The sequence below is a fragment of the Ascidiella aspersa genome, chromosome 8 (assembly GCF_963924565.1).
Source record: "Ascidiella aspersa chromosome 8, kaAscAspe10.2, whole genome shotgun sequence".
In the NCBI taxonomy this organism is placed as follows: Eukaryota; Metazoa; Chordata; class Ascidiacea; order Phlebobranchia; family Ascidiidae; genus Ascidiella; species Ascidiella aspersa.
Genome location: NC_139454.1, coordinates 12,535,774 through 12,555,343, shown reverse-complemented (window position 1 = coordinate 12,555,343; position 19,570 = coordinate 12,535,774). Strand labels below are relative to the sequence as shown.

Here is a 19,570-nt window from a genome sequence, read left to right as displayed (position 1 = left end):
AATATCATTTTCTGTAAACTTCATTTTTCTGTAAAAATCAAGTTTAGGAAAAAAACCTAATTTGCCTAATTTGTTTAGGAAAAAAACCTAAAATCGTAATTAAAAGTATATTGAATCAAAACAAAAGGTTAATAATAATAATTTTTTTAGATTGTTAGTAAGTCAGAAGGTTTTACGTGTTTAATATCACGTGGAAAAGGTGAACCAAATTGTGGGTTTTGACCAAAATGAAATGATATTTATTGCGACAACGGTAAAATAGTACACTTACATACCCAGTGACGTGCGGTGAGGTTCCTATAGAATAGATCAGGGGTCGGCAACCTACGGCCCGCGGGCCGGATCCGGCCCGCCGATGTAATTCATCCGGCACGACGCCTCTTTGATAAATTAGAAACGAGTCCATTTCACATACTTTGTCACTATTTTAACTAAGTAAGTGAGAAAAGTTTTCGCGCTTCGCGCGAATGACCATTCTGCGTCCGGTTTGTTTACGTTTTCATGCTGTCTTTTGAACTGGATTAGCTCTTTATTACCGTTGCGCCGTGGAAGGTTCGCAAGTGCGTCGCGGAAAAACGGAAAACGTACTTATTCTAAAATATTGGACATATATTTTTTAACATTTTATTTCTTTTTCATTTTCGGCAATGTAATAAAAACTTAAAAAAACAAAACACTGACCTATAGATACAAACACTGACCTATAGATTACCTTTAAATGTTATCGTGTTCCATCAAAGTAGTTTTATTACACTTTTCATTCGTTGCACGGATGACGACGTGTGAACTCTAATTTTAAACCAAACAAACGCTTTTTTTCGCTTTGCGTCAACACTTTACTGCCTCCTTAAATGTAATTGAACCCGTTTTTAAGTGCAAAAACTATCCGAGGCTCGCCTGATTCACATTTCTAACATGTTAGTAGCACAATTATTAGTTAACACTTTGTGTGGCCCGCAGAGATCTTTTTGAGTTTGGTTTTGGCCCGCGAATAGAAAAAGGTTGCCGACCCTTGGAATAGATGGTGAGGCACTATTTTTTTAAGTCACATTTACAATGATTGTCTTTACCAACCACAAAAACGGTATCGTACTAATAAAAATAAAAAAAAATAGCAGAATGCTTTCACATTTCTTAAAAAATTGAAAACAAAAGACAGGAAAACCAGAAAAGGCGATTTTTAAAGCACAGCCACACATCCACTCATTTTTGAGTACCAATTTCTTTGAAAGTTTCGAGTTATTTATTTTTTAGTCGTCTGATCATAGAATGCTAATTAGTAATGCTAATTAGTATTCTATGGTCTGATGCCAGCCTTTTAAATCTGTAACAGATCTGCCTTTATTTATGACTTTACCTTTAGAATGAAAGTTTTAAACTCCACCAGCTAAATTTGCTTCCATTTTAGTTAAATTTTATATAAAAACAATATTTTACACTGCAAGAAGTCACTGTACAATACACGTACTATGTGGTCATTCAATCTGGACGAAGAAAGGTTTCATAGCTGTGACGTCACGCTGAGGCATGCCTCAAATCATAGCTAAATCGCCGCTTGGCGCTGCCTTTATTCGCGTGTTTCAACGATTTTGAACACGTGAACGCTTGGTATGAATACCACAACTGAAATTGGAAAAAAAATAAAGCACGCTTCGGGTATAGAAACGTAAATTTTGCGGGGAGTACGACTACAGCAATTCACACAAATTAAAGCACCTAAAAACGTACAATGTTTAATACTTTGACAAATATTATATATTCCGTGATAACCATCTCTTTTCATATAACTTTTGCTGTGTCAGATGTTGGCAGGTGAGGCACTAAACGGCAAACGGAAATTTTTTAAGCGCTTCTTGCGAACTTTTTTTAACTGATATTCTTTCGTTCCCGGTTTAATTGTTTTGTCCGGGGTTAAGAAAACCTTTTTAGCCGTGTGTACTATGTGTATGATATGTTGCGCCATAAGAACTCATATACCCAAGAATGGCAATATAGTTGTATCTGTGAAGACTATTTCGACCGTAAACTGCAGATTTTTGCTTTTTAATTTGTTTTTCTACACGTTATGACGCAACTTTGTGACATCATCTCTAAACAATGTTATATCATCCACTAAATAAACAGACCTTTTATGTCCAGTTCAGCTAGTTTTACTTAGGTTTATCTATTGTGAATCGTCCATGACTGGTAAAACGGGGTTTATCGAGTAATTGCCTCGGGACCCAGGGCAGTTGGTTGTACCGAGTTTATAAAACGGCGAGGATAATGAAAAAGAAAATTTGTATTGCGAAAATTTAAAACTAAACTTTTTAAGCGGTGCTCTGTTTATCGTAGGACTCAAAATATTAGAGGACAATTCCACATCTTGGACTAGAATTTTTTTCAACTACCATTTTATTTTGCCCTATACTTTCACTAAATCAAAACTAAAGAACTTGTCTTTTGGTTTCTAAGTGCATATTGTCGGGCTGCAAATTGTATTTTACATTAAAAAAATCGGCATCACTGCGCTTTCAAGTTTAGCAGTTGTAGTTCAATAGCGGAGTTTAAAATAACACTACTATTTACAGTAGCTCGACCGGGAACTCTTTGATAACCCCACAGCCCACAGCCCTTTGATAACTTGTTTTGCGAGATTTTGACCTTGGTGATCATTATGTGTTGCGGCAGAGTTAGTAATTTGTAAAGAACTTAAGTCTAATTAAGTCTTTTATTTAAATAACAAGTCAAATCCCAGTCCAAGTCATAAGTTGCCCAAGTCGGGTCATAATTAGAGCAAGTCAACTTTAAGTCGAATGCTTGTCACACCACGTTAAAGTATTGAAATTGGCAAGCTCGTCCAACCATATGCAATAACAATTAAAAAAATGATAAAAGCTCAACGATTTAGATTTAGATAAATAACCCAATTGTATAAAAATGGCTCAATAAATACACTTCATTTTAACTCTTGAGTCAATTGTTCAAAAAACTTACGTTACGGTAAGTAATTTCAAAGAGACATTTTGCTGAAAAGGCTCAAGTCAGGTCTCTTAAAAACTGTCACTTAAGGGCACCTAAGTCAAGCCATTACGACACTAGGTTACGGTGTACATCTGGCTTTTTATAAAACGAATATATTTACATAAAAAGTTCAATAAAGAAAACGCTTACACACCTTTCGAAGTTATTAGTTGGAGTGCCGGGTGGTTTAAATCAGATCCCAATTTTCCAACTGATGTGTATAACTTACAGTAACCAACGCTGTTTGCCGTTTTACCTTTATGAGTTGTATGCTGGTAAACGTGAATTAAGCCGGAGCAATATACTTCACACTGCTTATTTTGACAATAAAAATTAAAATAATTAAGTATTTCGTGTTGTGTTTATAATAAAGCGGAAACGTTCCACATTGATGTTTTCGGCTTGCAAATGAGCAAAGGAAAAATGCGACTGTTTGCCCTTGATTTCGCGAAAAAGTATAGTCGAACCTCCGATAACCACTGCTAAGTGTTAAACTTGCGCAAACTTCCATTGCTGCAATGGATTTCCCAAAACAACCCTAATGTACCAGCAGAACGCTATTGATGTCTTAACAGTAAGTTAGACGAACCGCATTGATAAACGCAGGGTACTAACGCCGGCCGGGTATTTAGTCATTCCAAGGGAAGCGAGAAAATTTTAACAATGTCATTGCAAGTTAAATGACGCTTCCAATTACTCACGATCAAGTTGATTATGCAATTATGCTTTATTCTTTCCGGTCGGATTTCATCGAACGAGTGTAACTTAGCATAAAAGGCGAGCAGAAATCGTTGGACAATACAGTAACAAACATGGCGCCTAGAAGTGTTTACGTTGTCTTGGTGATTTGCCTGATTCCTCTCTGCAGCGGAAAAGCTGTACCGAAGGCAAACGGTGTCGATCCAAGCAGTTTAAGATCTTGGTACGACTCTGCTGACAGGCAGTGGTACAACAACGATGCTGAAAGAACTTGGTACGATGCTAAAGTTGATCCTTCTAGCAAGCGATCTTGGTACGATTCTGCTGACAGACAGTGGTACGATTCTGCTGACAGACAGTGGTACAACAACGACGCTGAAAGAACCTGGTACGACGCTAAAGTTGACCCTTCAAGTTTGAGATCTTGGTACGATGCTGCTGACAGACAGTGGTACAACAACGATGCAGAAAGAACTTGGTACGATGCTAAAGTTGATCCTTCTAGCAAGCGATCTTGGTACGATTCTGCTGATCGAATGTGGTACGATTCTGCTGACAGACAGTGGTACGATTCTGCTGACAGACAGTGGTACAACAACGACGCTGAAAGAACCTGGTACGATGCTAAAGTTGACCCTTCAAGTTTGAGATCTTGGTACGATGCTGCTGACAGACAGTGGTACAACAACGATGCTGAAAGAACTTGGTACGATGCTAAAGTTGATCCTTCTAGCAAGCGATCTTGGTACGATTCTGCTGATCGAATGTGGTACGATTCTGCTGACAGACAGTGGTACGATTCTGCTGACAGACAGTGGTACAACAACGATGCTGAAAGGACCTGGTACGACGCTAAAGTTGACCCTTCAAGTTTGAGATCTTGGTACGATGCTGCTGACAGACAGTGGTACAACAACGATGCTGAAAGAACTTGGTACGATGCTAAAGTTGATCCTTCTAGCAAGCGATCTTGGTACGATTCTGCTGATCGAATGTGGTACGATTCTGCTGACAGACAGTGGTACGATTCTGCTGACAGACAGTGGTACAACAACGATGCTGAAAGGACCTGGTACGACGCTAAAGTTGATCCTTCAAGTTTAAGATCTTGGTACGATGCTGCTGACAGACAGTGGTACAACAACGATGCTGAAAGGACCTGGTACGATGCTAAAGTTGATCCTTCCAGTTTGAGATCTTGGTACGATTCTGCCGACAGACAGTGGTACAACAACGATGCTGAAAGAACCTGGTACGATCTCAAAGTAGATCCTTCTAGCAAAAGATCTTGGTACGATTCTGCTGACAGACAGTGGTACGATTCTCATGGTGGAATGAGGTACGATTCTGCTGACAGACAGTGGTACGATTCTGCCGACCGAATGTGGTACGATTCAAAGAAGAATGCTGAAAACTAAGGCTGAAAGTGGTGAGTGCTTCATGCGACATGCCGGTAATAAGTTTTGTCGATAAGATAAATGTGCTGCGCAACATAATGTATATTCATCGCTCTTAACTTCTAAATAAAAATAATTGCCACCATTCTTCCAGGCAACTGTCATAACCCAAATTAAAAAAAAAGTTATGAAAACTAATATTTTTTAGGGCTAGAATCTTAGTTTGTTTGTTATTTCATTAAAAATGTTTTTTCAGATGACCGACCGACTTGGAACCGCCCGACCCGAAAAAAGAAACTTTTTACTTTTACCTATAACCAAGAGCTGAAGATTTCAGCATGAAAAAAAGAAGGGCATTTAAACACTGTTTGGTACTTGTTTAGATGTGTTAATTTGGCCAGGTTTTCAACAGATAAATATATAACATCAAGTTAAAGTTATGCCGCTGCACTAGAAGTATTGCAATTCATCTAGGATATTTCCAAGTTGCCAAATTGCAGAACCGCAGATCAAACAAAAGCAAAAAACTTGTAAATACTGTGTTTAACATGTTGGCAAGGTTTAGAATTAGTTCACATGACGTCAAATTTAAAACATACATTACAAATGTGTAGAACGGTCACAAACGAAAAACAGTTGTAAGGTTTGCTTGGAGGAAACAATACTCTACTGGCTGGTAAACATTAAACAACAAAAAAGGAAAATGAAATACCTAACGGGCTTGATCCTTGATTTTTATTTGGAGGGAGGGCATAAATAATTTCAAGGATGACGGCTCAAAGTTACGTCATAAAACAATAAATCCTGAAAACACCCTTTGCTTGTAGGTAAACTCGTGCATGAATATGCAGCTAAAGAGCAGTCTAATAGCCCAAAGTAACAAGGTTTATTTAGTTTAAATTGTCAAAACTTTCAATTTGAAAGGATACGTGGCGCCTTATGCACATAAAACAGATTCGTATATTGCTTGAAACAACGGAATTTATAATCTAAGTTAACATAAAAAAATATGGATTGTGTGTTTACACAGCACTGCATGCTATAGCATACATAGCGCTTTTGGGTTGATCGATTTCCATAAAACGGCTGAAACGTAGCACCCGATCCGTCAGAAATCAGTGCAGTTCTAAGCAAAAAGGTCTACGACAATCAGTGCATTCAAAGGATCAAAAAGTCCGACTTTTAGACTTTGAGGTCTTGGACAATGCACTAATTTGCATTAACAAATGTGCATAAGAAGATTAAGTTTAACAATACTTGACCCAACCAAATCCAAACGCTAACCAGCGCCCTAACCAAATAATGTGCGATAATTATAACGCAGGCCCCAATACCTCAATTTGTGACGTAATAATCTTAAATACAATGGACGAGAAACCATCCGAGTTTGGGCTTTTTTCCCCAGCATTTAAAGAATTATTAAAATAACGCACATTATTTGGGTTAGGATTCGGGTTAGCGTTAGGGTTTAGGTGGGTCAAGTGTTATTAATCCTATCTCACAATTTTTGTTATCTTTTCTGAACTTTTAATGAATATTTTTAATTTATCTTCGCCGGGAGTTTACCTAAATGTCCAAATCAGTGCATTGCCAGGACCTCAAGGTCTAAAAGTCTAGACTTTTCTGCCATTGGATGCTCTGATTGTCGTAGACCTTTGTGCTTAGAAATGCACTGATTTCTAACGGATCGGGTGAACGTAGCCTATAGCGAAAAAACATTCCGCAATGCTAAACATAACTGAATTCACATAGTAAAAGTTATGACAAAACGAATAGTTTGGGAGCATGACCCGGTGGCATCCATGGGTTCTTTCAGGCGCAAGATTATTTTTTCAATAAAAATACGATACTGTTTTTCTGCGACGATGTATAAAATACAGTAGCAATATCAGAAATAAAATCCTGTTTGCAAACAATGAAAAAGGGTAGGTATATAACCAGCAAGGAAAATAAACAAATGCGTTCAACATTTGCATTATGGTACATAATGCTAAAGTAAAATTGCGCGATTTTAACAGTTTTTTTGTGGTGCAATATAGGCAACAATGTTTGCAATAACAATCAAGAAGGTAGGGCTGGTAGGGCAATTTGTTGGAAAACCTTTTTCCAGCAGTTTAGCAGGTTTCATGACTACAGTATTTTTTGATATAAATACAACGTCTCGCCTAAAAGTCTTGGTAAAAGTATAAGCAACTCGAAATGCGAAAAAAGAGGACATTTAGGCGTTTTTGAGCGTCCTCGGAGGACCATTCACTTTTCTCAGGAAAAGAGGACAAATTCTCCTAAAATGGGACATTGCTAGGCCTAATTTTGTTCATAAAATTGTGACTTAACAAACAAATTTATGGTGCTATAGGTCCAATGATTTTCAATCGCCGGTCAGTGGACCGGTGCCGGTTGAAATGATCATGCAAATGCTGGGATTACGCAGACACAAACAAAAGCGGAAAGCGGTAAAATAAATGTTGGTGTTGGAATCAAAAATACCCCCCGGTTAAGAACCGCTGCTCTAGACAAAGTCACTTTACTCAGTTGATATTGCTCGTTTGGTTTATTTACAATACTTAGTACCCACGATAACGTAACACTGTGATTAAAGCATAGAAGGCTGCATCCAATCGAATAGCATAAAGTCGAATCAAATCGCGCCAAAACGCCAAACCCACTCGCCTAGGCCACGCCTCAGAGGACACCGGTCACGTATAGAGTGATGTTGAATTGGGCAACGCAGAGGCAGGGGCGCCCACAGAAAATTTTCCAGGGGGGGGAATAAGGGGCGTATCCAGAAAATCAAAAATGGGGTCCTGAATTTTTAACTTAGGGAATTCCCCTATTTTTCGTCTGACGTTAATGAATAATGACGTCATAAGACAGCAACGGTATGACGTCATAGAACGGTGATTGCAAGACGTCATGAAAAATTAATCCGAAACAGTCAAATAACGTCCAGCAAGACCGAATGTTTAGACGCAAAACGAACACGTACGGGTACGTCGTGAACAATTCTGCAAGGTGCCAGCTGCAAAACCACAGTGTGAAATCGTTAACTTCAGGCGAAAAAATAAACCAAGACCGTGAAATATGTGTGATTAATTGTGATAGAATCATACAGAATTCGACTATTAGCAGCGCAGTTTTCTAAATTCCATGAACGGAGCTAGCGCTAAATTACAAGCACGCATTTCGCCACCTGCAATACCAAACAAAGAACGTTTATCCCGGGTGTTATTATGCCACGATTAGCGCAACATCTGCGCCGAGCTGTGTGCCAAGTGAGCTAAATTACAAGCTGCGGTTGAGAAAAAATAAGTTGTGTCAATTGCACACTTAACACGTGGTCTTAGAATATGCTTAAAGAGCATAGTTTTGCGTTAACTATATCATTACATGAAAATGGAGACTTTAAAACGTGCACGACAGTCACCATTTTAAGAATCTGCTTTAGTTAAACAAATGCCGATGTTACACTAACATCGGATATTAGTAAGGAACATTAATTGCGCCTAGTTTGATCTGCAGTGTTTGGGTCACAAATTAGTTGCTTAACTGTTGTATTTGAAATAAATTTTTGTGGGCGTTAAACTTGTTGTTCACGACTAACTGTTCCCCAAAAGTGGAGTGATGTTTACTGCGTTAAATCAGGGCAATTAACGTTAAAAGTAAGCACGTGTGTTTTTGTGCGACTAAGAAACTAAGCTAAAGCGAAACTGATAGTTAACACTTCTAGGTATCGAAGTATAATCGAAAATACGGTCACTGTATTGTGTTCGTGACAGTTCGTTGTATTTCTAATGACCCCTATAAGTGGATTGCCGAATATTCATCTTATTTTAGTTACGTAAATGGGTGAAATACAGGCTGTAGAGTCCGACCCAGATTACGGACTCGACAAAATCGCACATTTGGCCGAACTCGGGTTGTTTTTAAGCGACTCCGCAGTCCTGGTTGCCAGTGCAAAACCAAAATATAAAAAAAAAAAAATAATGCTTGGCACGCGAGTTGTTCATATTTGACATTGTCCATAAAATGCCACACTGCATACGAAAGGTTGCCGACCCCTGACCTAAGCGAATAACGAAAATTATCCGGCGTTTACGGTAGACCAAACAAAATACGAAAAACGGCGATTTAGCGCTCGATTTTGGTTTCGCATTAGCTTAAGACGCATTACTTGTAAAGCACGCCGCTTCTAGCAGTTGTTAAACCGTAAAAAAACGAACAAAAAACGATAATATCACGTAAGAACCCCCACCCCCTGGATACGTCACTGGGGACAATGGATAATGTTTAATATTTTAACCTTCATAAGTAATACATATTACACTTAATAATACTAATATTTGCATATTGAAATTCCAGGGGGGTCAAGTGCCCCCCTTGCCCTCCGTGGGGGCGCTCATGCGCAGAGGTGAAAATATAGGAAAAACTACTCCATATCGTTAGAATAGATCTCTGAACATATAGTTACCGACCACAAGTAACCTATAGTTACCGACCACAAGTTTTAAAACTTGAGTTATGGCTTAAGGTGACTAGATAAGCTCTTTTCTGTCTATTATTTTTCTTTTTGGAAGGTGCCTGGCTGCAGATTGTTTAGTGGCTCTTTATGTTTTAGTCCAATACTGGTGATGGATAAAGATTAAGCTGGTTTAGTCAAAAAGGGTAGTCATCCGTTACTTAGGGCTACCATACTTTCAGCACCCAAAAAGAGGACTTCAGCACCCAAAAAAGGGATTTGCCGGCAAATAAAACGAAAGTAGAACGGTTATTTTTGAGTTTATTGATGTTTAATGCTGATTTTCGGGATGTTTGGTTGTTTTGGGATTCTCGGGTTAATTTTCGATAGGAAATTTGGTGTTACTGGCCGACTCGAGCGAAAATATTGATCTTTTGCTGTTGGCGGCAACGAAGAGAGCTTTAAGTGACGATTAAAAATCGTACGCTTTAAAGTGAATAATCACACACCTTTGCTTTACTAATGGGCCTTTTTACATGTGAGGTTGTGTTGCAATTTTTCTGAGCGCGATGTTTGCAATAACAATCAAGAACAGGGTTGGGCAATTATTTTTAACCGCGGGCCGCATGAGAAACTTAAAAACGTTGTTGTGGGCCAGGTCAAAAATAGGATCTATCTCAAATACACGTAATATGACGTCATACTCTGACGCTATAAAATAAATAAGCTAACGAACTTGCTATTACGTTTGGAGTTGTTCGAAAATGTGCAATATAAGTCAAAATTACAGAAAGCCACAAGGCGTCGCGCGGAACAAAAAAAATGCGACTATATTGGTTTTAAAATGTAAAGTTTAATTTAGAATTAGACGGGGGCATGACGCGTTGAGCACAGATAAAAAAATACATTGCTTGATATATTAGCGTTTATCAAGTTGTGGGCGCGTTAAAATAGCCTATACGTAAAAATTTCACACAAAAGACTCAAAATGTTTTTTTTTTGTTTTTTCAAGGCTTTAAGTTACCGATGTGTAACTTGAGGTGCAACAGTCATATTGCAATGACGATATAAATGGGAGGAAACACACAAAATGACATTAACTAAATTAGGTCGAAAAAAAAATGTGAATCGGTATATTGTTTCAAAGTTTAAAAAACGGTCGGTCTTTCGTTCATACTTTAAAGACGGAATACTGTCGACAAAAGCGCAAAAGATATATAAATATTAGACTAGCCTAAATTTGTTAAACTTTTGTTGGAGATAGTGCCACAGTGCATAGGACGCTATTTGTTTGTAAAGATTCCGAAAAATCGCGTGAAAATACGAGAAAGACAGAAGAGATTCGCGCAAATCGCGAAAACAGTTTCCGTTTTAGTTTTAAAACAGGCTTAAAATAAAGGTTGGCGGGGGGGTCATGACTAAATTTGTTCCTGGAAAAAGTGTTTACGATACAACCAAACATGTAGAAAACTCCTTGTTTTCGCTTAGCCGACGCATTTTAAGAAAAAAAAAGCCACGGGCCGAATTAAAATGCTTGGCGGGCCGTATGTTGTCCAGGTCTGATCAAGAAGGTAGGGCTGGTTGGGCAATTTGTTGGAAAACCTTTTCTAAACCAGCAATTCAGCATGTTTCATGGCTACAGTAATTTTTGGGAAATAAATACGACGTCTCGCCTAAAAGTGTTGTTAAAAGTATAAGCAACTAACCCGAAATGCGAAAAAAGAGGACATTTGGGCATTTTTGAGCGTCCTCGGAGGACCATTTACTTTTCTTGAGAAAAGAGGACAAATCCTCCTAAAAGAGGACATATGGTAGGCCTACCGTTACTGTATTATTATCGCGATCGGTTGGGAATATTAATATCGTTTTTTGCCGGCTTAAACCCATATTCGCCAATAAATTTATACCAGCGAGACAGCGGTGGAAAGGTGAGATCGATGCCTATGCAATGTTTTTGGTTTCATCCAGGGATGAAAATTATTTGTGCCAATTCTGGTTGGATAGTTTTGGAATGAAAAATCGCGATATTGCGCCTATTAATATATAAACACAAAATTAAAAAAAATATTTCGATGATAAGCTACGCCTGATAAAGGCAGGGTGTAAAAGTTTCGTTCGATTCTGATTTATTTTGAGTATACTTTAGGTTTAGGGACGGTTATGAATATTATTTTCGTTTTTTGCCGACTTAAACCCGATGAACCGGTTTTGGGTCAATTTTTTTCCCAACCGTAACCGAACCTGAACCGTTCTTTGTAAGACTTTAAGGAGCTGAACCGGAACTGAACCGAATATTTTAAAAGAACCTGAACCGAACCCAAACCTAAAAATGCGTTTCACCCAAGCATGATGTTACAACTTGTATTTTACCGAGTCAAATTATGCCATGTTGGAAAATGTATGAAATTTTTTAAATATAGATTAAATAAAACGTTGATTTTTTTTATTTTTCGGATATTTTAGTAAATAGTTTTTGTTTTTTAATACGCCACGTAACTTAGATTAAATGACTTACAATTCAAAAGTTATTCTCTTCATTTATTAACCAACATTTTTAGATTTAACGCAACATATATTGTATCAGGTTTTGAAATAACGATGGTCGAAGCGGAGCTGAACCGAAACTTTTAATTGATCGAAACCGAACCGGGTTCCGAAAAATTTTTGAACCCGAACCGAACCTTAAAAGCAAAACTGTTTGACTACCTGCTTAAACACTTACTCCTCAATAAATTTATAACAAGCGAGGCATCATTAGAAAAGTTTATTCCTGCGTTACCCAAAAAATCTTGTTTCAAGCTGGGATTTAGTTTTAATTTTGATTTTTATGGCGAATATTATGTTTTTTTTTCCAAATTTTTAAAATAAAAAAATTTTGAACAAACTATACGTAAATATGTTTATTTTAGCGTCAAAATTATCTGCTGACTAGTCTTTGGTAAATTTTGCGCACTTTTAGTCCTCTTCAAGATGGCGACGATTTTTAATAGGCTTCCGAAATCGCTCAAGCGTGCCGCTAAGGATTTTTTTTGTTTTAAAACAAATACGATGACAAAACACTTCGCTGACAATTTGTTTCAATTTTTTACTGTTTACTGGATTAATATTGTTTAAGCGTTTTGTTTGAACCTCGAAGTATGAAAATGCGTTATCTGCTGTTAAACAAGCGTAGGCAGGTAGGGTATATAAATATTACTTGCAAAATAGGCAACACAAATATTATAAAAAAAAGTACAATTAATTATTAAAGTTTATTTCAAAACTTGTAATACTGCGTTCAAAGAAGATAGCAAAGTATATTGCAACACATTATCATATTACGCGTTTAATCAGGCAATTGAATCACGTAGAACACATCATACGTTTTATAAGGATATTTGCTTTATCGATAAAAATAAATTGCAAGCAATAAAATACAGTAATTTCAAAGTAAAGGGCACTTGGAAAGTTGCATAGTGCATACACATACATTTGAGGCACAATATTTTTTCACGGTAAACTTAATTGGTTGATACAAGTGGAATACTAACAGTAGTACAGTCCTGAAAAATGATTGAATATCGGTATCGACAAACATATGTATATATTTGACCCTAAGAAAAGATAAACCAAAATAAAACAAATTATATGAACGAAGCAGTCCAAAAAAACTAGGCTTGGGGAGAGATTGAAACTTGCGCATTTTTTTCCAAAACATGAATCGGGAAAGGCTAAAATCCTGGAATGTAAGTCGTAAAGCTAATTTCTGGATTGCTTTAAAGTTTAAATTCAGTGTTTACAAGAATTGTTACTGATCTTGACTAATTTTTGTTTTTCTGCCGTAAGAAAGCTCGGCTCCACCAGTCAACAGGAAATCAACTCCAGTTGTAAAAGTTGCTTCTGCTGCGATATATAGAGCGAGATTCCCCGCTTCTTCTAAAGTCCCAAATCTCCCTATCAACTAATCATTCAAAAAGAATTTTATTTAATTCTATATATGGGTTTTTATATGAAATCAGGTTTTATAAATATTTGAAACATTCAGTTAAATCTTTTTTGTAATATTTTTTTACTGACATTTTATAAATATTTGAAACATTTAGTTAAATCTATTTTGTAATATTTTTTCCTGACCTGAGCTTGTCGGCCTGTCTCAATTTCTGCAGCTGGATTAGATGAACAGTTTGCCAGAGATTCCCACATTGGCGTCCAAATATTTCCCGGACTAATGCAATTGACACGAACTTTATTAACTGCTTCATCAATTGCCATCGCCTTTGTCATAGATGTAATAGCCCCCTAAAAATGCCTTATTTTAGCACGAACATTGTAGCCTAGTTTTGCTGCCTTATGTTTTTTTCTATAGATTACAGTTAATGAAAATTATTTTAATACTTTTCAAAAAAATAATTTTTCAATAATGCCTCCAATGCATGTGACGAGTTTTTACTACGATTGGCAGATAAAAAAATATATAAGCGTTTATGTCTAAATTACATAAACTACCTTGGTTGTGACATAAGGAATGCTGTCGGGCTGTCCCATGGAACCAACCAGGCTTGTTAGATTGATAATATTGCCTTTCCGCTTGCGAATATAAGGAAGAGCATACTGCAAATATATGTTTTGTTAGCAGGAGGCCACAAGTACAAACATGAGAGCATATCGGAGCAATTTTACAAAACCAATTTGTCGTCTAACAGTTTCGTAGAAATCAGTGGTAATTTAGTTGAATTTAAAATTGTTACATTGTATTACTTTTCTTTAACGGTTTTTAAATATAAAGTGTCCCAAGAGATTTGCTTCACAAAAAACAATTAAAAAAAAAATATATATATATATATTTATACCTGTATATGCAGTACATTTGTTCACCGTCAAATAAGTTAACATAAGCAAGCACAGTTATAAGATTGCTGTAACAAGTTAATCATAAATGAAACTTTTCTTGTGTACTTATATAAAAAATGCTCAGATTTAGAAGCTTATGAACATTTTTTAAAATCACTCACCTTCGCAAAACTGAAGTAGCTTGCGACATTAATATTAAAAAGTTCACAAAAATGCTGAAGTGACACATCATCAATTTTTTCACTGCTCGGATGTTGTCCAGCATTATTTACAAGACAATCTATCCCACCATATTTGTCAACTGTAGCTGCAACAACTTTCTGTCAAGAAAATTAAAAAATACTTTTAAAATTTGGTAATTAGATTTAATTATTACCGCTCTTTGTTTGACTTTTTTTCAAGGCGTAAACATGTTTCAACTAGTTTCTAATCATTTTTGGGCACTATATTCAAAAACACAAGCATTTGGATTTTATCATAACACTTTAAATATAAAGAGCTTTAGTCAATATTGTGCATAAAGCAAACAATCCAGCCGGAGTAGTCTAATTGGCCATACTTGTAGTCAATTTTAGAAAATGTCCTGGATTACTGGTATCTTTTTAACTGCGAAGTTATCAATGAATGATAGTTTGAATCTAAAAAAAAAATTCTCTATATGTACTTGCTAATTTTTTTAGTCTAATTTCCTTTTAAATTTTGATATACTGGCTTATTGTCCATATCAATGAAGTGATTTGGCATTGGTTTGGATGGCATAAAAACGTACAATAGGAACCGCAGCCAGTGTTATTTGTAAAATACTTATTAGAGCCATAGACACAGACTTTTATTTGTCACAAAATCCTGTCATAAAATGCCTCCTGAGATGGTGATTTTATATGTGGAGTAAAGATATACTTAAAAGTGCTAGGTTGGGAGGCCACTTTGGCATTGCTGTGACAATTAGTGACACGAAAAGTTTCGAACCTATATCAATGAAAGATTCTTAAGTGCATATTATGGTAAAGGAATATCCCTTCTTTAGTAGAAACCTGCAAAATTAAGTGGACGTCCTTCTTCATAGGACATGTTGCAAAGATAAGTGGAAACTTTTATGTTTGTTTGTTGTTACAAAAAAATCTGAGCACTTTTTTGTTTGTAGGTAGCTCAAAAAAAAAAAATAATTTGGATCATTTTAGATAGCTTAAATATGTTAAAACACTTAAAAACTATGATGGAATAAAAATGAGTACTTAAGGTATTATAATTAAATATCCTTGCAAATAGTGATTGTGTGGGTTACAGAAACAATTGGCAATTTATTTCTGTAAAAAAATAACTAAAATATTAGGTTAGAGAATTAAACAAAATCTAATCAGAGGAGGTTGGCCAAATGCAGCTTCAACTATTTGTGTGGCTTTTATGTTCAGGTTGTATTTCAGTTTTTTGTCCCATGTTAAAAAATTTCTAAAACCATTTACTTTTCCTAGTATTCAAAAAGTAACTTGAACAAATCACTAAGAGGTTGGAACCACTGGTTTAGGGTATATTAATAACTTTTAGCGCTTCAACAAAGTCTTTTTCCATACCTGTATGTCTTTCTCATTTGAAACATCACACTGAACAAATACACATTGTCCTTGTTGATCTTTGTTTAGCTGTAATTCCAATGCCTTTCCAGCTTCCAAACCGCGTGAACAAAACAAAACCTTTGCACCTTCACGAACTATATAAATAAGCATTATTTGATATATCTTTATATAAATCATCACTATGACTAGATATTTTAACATCTACAAAATGCGCCCTCTTACAGGTTAAGTGAAATTATTATTAGAATGTGTCACTTTCATGCAGCAATGCATTGTAGCATTTGTTAAGTTTAATTTTATTTTAATTTCACATTTATTGGTCAAAAAATATTCAGCCTAGTCATTACTAAAACAAGGAAAATGGGGGGATTTTGTAAGATAAAATACAGCAAACCCTTTTTTTGATTTCTGGATGCACCGCATCTACAACTCATAAAAGGTTGAGAAACATTGATTTAAATTACTTTGGTATGATGCTTTTTCTATGTTTTAATGGAAGAGGCTAATTGCTTTAGTAAAGAACTTCAAATCTTGCACTGCAGTACACAATCAATTTTCTAAATCAGGAAGAATGAGGCTCATAGCGAAGTTTGAATTTATAGTTTAATATTCAGCTAAAAACTAATTTGCAACCCTTTTTGCACAGTTATACTCTCAGCAATAACTGTAGCGCTACATAAAAAAAAATCACCATAAAGTGTGCTTAGTCACAAACATTTAATCAAATGGCTAAACTTCATTGGGGGTTACGTATAGTTATTCATTTAATGCTGCACAAAATTTACTGCCATAGAAATTGCTGCATAAACATCTCTCCATGCAATATCTTAACTAAACAATGGGGCACATTTATTGTTTAGGCAGGGGTTCTCAAACTGGGGCAAGCAAGGTAAATTAACATTTATGTGGCAAGCCAGAAAAAAGTTTAAGTTTACTAAGCACTTTTTTACGGCCTTGTAAACTAATTCTAGTCATTTACTTTAAATATATTAAACTTCGGGGATCGGTTCATTTTTTCTTATGAGGAAAATAGATCAGTTACCATATTTCAAATTTCGGCACAATTGCCTGGGTAAAGAGCCTTTTCCTTTAAAAAAATCTCTGCAAAAACTACAATATGGGAAACCTCAGTTGCATATTACTGTCCATGGCTTAAGCATATCATATGGTTATTGAGCTATATGGCTAATGGGGCATATCATAGAGTTATTGAGCTGTATGGCTAATAAGCCTATATGGCTAATGGGACCAGAAGCTACACAGCACAAAAGCCAGCACAAAGAAATACAAAGGCAAAATAAACATATTTATGACAAAAATTAAAAAAAAAAATTATACTACAATACTAAGAATCGCCTATATATTGTAAATTAAAAAAAATATGTAAAATTAAAAAAAAATATTAACATTTGCCATAAAATAAGGAAAAAATGCTTGATCCATAATTTTGACTAACAAATTCGGGTTGCACAGGAAAATACCTTTACAGTGATATAAAACTTGCTATAAGTTTAAGGGGGGAAAGTATTTATTAGCGCCTGTCATAACCACAACTAAAATTCCAATCAAAAGTATATTGTTACAACGAATTAAAACGTTATCAAATAGCATTAGTTAACGTTATTTTCAAGTTAATGTGAGACAGACAGCCACCGCCTATTGCAGCGACTGTCGGCTAAAACTTCGCAAAAGACTTCTCTAGAGAAAAGCTCAAAGCAGCTAAGAAACGACGTGTATATAGCCAATACGTAGGAAGAAAAAGAACACGAAAGTTACGTCATATTTGGCCAATAAGACTGGCCGGCACTCTGAAAACATGGCTAGGCATTACAGCGGCCATTCTAAGGCCAAATTGCAGCGGGAGTCAGACGCCAGCGACAAGTGGCTTGTTTTGCAGAACGTGAGAACACCGCCCGCAAGACTGACAGTTACAGATTACGAGATTAAAGGTTACATGTCAAGTTTGAAACGAGGCGAGAGAACGCAATACGGAAAACGTTACATCATGAAATATTATATTATTCAACCAACAATACATTTGATTATGCGAAAGCTAGAACGCGCTAATCTAAAGCCCTATTTATCACATCGTAAAATAACTTAATATTAATATGAACTCTAAGATTTGGCTTATGGCAGTTAATCAATTTGGGTGTTTAAGTGTTGATAAACACGTAACAGCGCCGATAACCAATATTAATATTCATAACCGATCGCGGCCATCTTGATACTGCTCCTGATGGCTCGATTCTAATCCTAATCGCGGCGATTTTTAAATGGCTCCAGAATAGTCAATTCGACTCAGAATCGAATAAGATTTTTACACACTGCTTTTGTCTACTCTATCTTGCCAAACAAACAAATTTTGAAGAAAAAATTAAAGTTTTCAAAATTTTATATTCACAACTACATAGGCGAAATATCGCGATTTTTCGTCCTGGCAACATCCGGCCAAAACGATTTGATATTGCCAACTGCCCCAATAATGACCTATATTAACATAAAGACATTTGTCACCCCTTTCGGCGCTGGTCTAGAATCCTACCACAACGAAACACCATTTGGGTTAGGGTGCGGGTTAGCGTTTGGGTTAAGGTGGGTCAAGTATTATTATTAAACAAAGAATATAATAATACTTGACCCACCCACACCCGAACGCTAACCCGCACCCTAACTCAAATTTTGTGCGTTGATTTTAGAACTGTGGTAGGATTCTAGACCAGCGCCCCCCTTTCTAATGATAACCCGTTTGTCAAAATTTTTGCTTGGATAAGTGGTTCAGTCGGCGATAGCCGATAATCGATACTAATACGAGCCATTTGAAAATTTGCCGCGATCGGTTATGAATATTAATATCGATTATCGGAGCAAAAATTATGACAAACGGGGTATCATTAGAAAGGTGTGACAAATTGCAAGGAAGAAACAAATATGAAAGGATAAATAATTAAATATAATAACAATAATTAACCCATCTAAACCAAAACGCTAACTCCCTAAATCCAAATAATGTTAGCACTATAACCGGACGAAAATGTGGTACGAATCTATAAACAACCGCCCTATGTTTTACTTACCAAAGCAACGAACGATTCCCTCACCAATACCTTTTGATCCTCCTGTAACGATAACCACTTTATCGTGGTATCTTAATCGAGAGGCTGACAGCATTTTAAGACGATCACAACTTTCGTTTGTTGATAAATAATTTAATAGTTTTTATTTTTTTTAAATGTTTCCCAATAAATTTTAACTAAAATTTCCAAAAAATAACTAGAAAAATGTTTCCAAAAAGAACAAAAATTTTTTTTAAATATAAAAAAAAACACTAACACGCATGGAAGTCTTTTTTCTAAATTTTTTTTTTTACTCTGTATTCACCAAAGAGATTATAACCAGTTGTTTATGTTTTACTATTATGCACTAGAGCGGAAATCTCTTTGGTATTTAACGGCGAGCTTCTACTGACAATATATTTTTTCCTAACCCGCATTGACAGCAAAACAATTTCGACACAAAACAAATGCAAGCTGGCAATCGAGCTGTGGGTTCCTTTCGGGTTTAAGGTTTTTTGACAATGTTTTTCAATTTCGATTTCGGTTCGAAGCAAA

At 36.0% G+C, this 19,570-nt stretch overlaps 2 protein-coding genes across 2 annotated transcripts; one reads left to right on the top strand and one right to left on the bottom strand.

Moving 5' to 3' along the window:
* Positions 1–3,815: 3,815 nt before the first annotated feature.
* On the top strand, positions 3,816–5,120 carry LOC146136186 (uncharacterized). Its single transcript, XM_083396177.1, has 3 exons — positions 3,816–4,288; positions 4,352–4,516; positions 4,580–5,120. The coding sequence occupies exons 1-3, from the start codon at positions 3,816–3,818 to the stop codon at positions 5,118–5,120; spliced, it is 1,179 nt and encodes a 392-aa protein (XP_083252303.1).
* A 7,686-nt stretch (positions 5,121–12,806) lies between these two features.
* Positions 12,807–19,173, bottom strand: LOC146136185 (L-fucose dehydrogenase-like). The gene is made up of 6 exons (XM_083395692.1): positions 19,037–19,173; positions 15,957–16,093; positions 14,547–14,705; positions 14,041–14,145; positions 13,669–13,833; positions 12,807–13,495 (listed from the first exon to the last, which is right to left on the bottom strand). Exons 1-6 carry the CDS (start codon positions 19,128–19,130, stop codon positions 13,343–13,345), a joined length of 813 nt encoding a protein of 270 aa, XP_083251818.1. The 5' UTR covers positions 19,131–19,173; the 3' UTR covers positions 12,807–13,342.
* Positions 19,174–19,570: the final 397 nt, after the last annotated feature.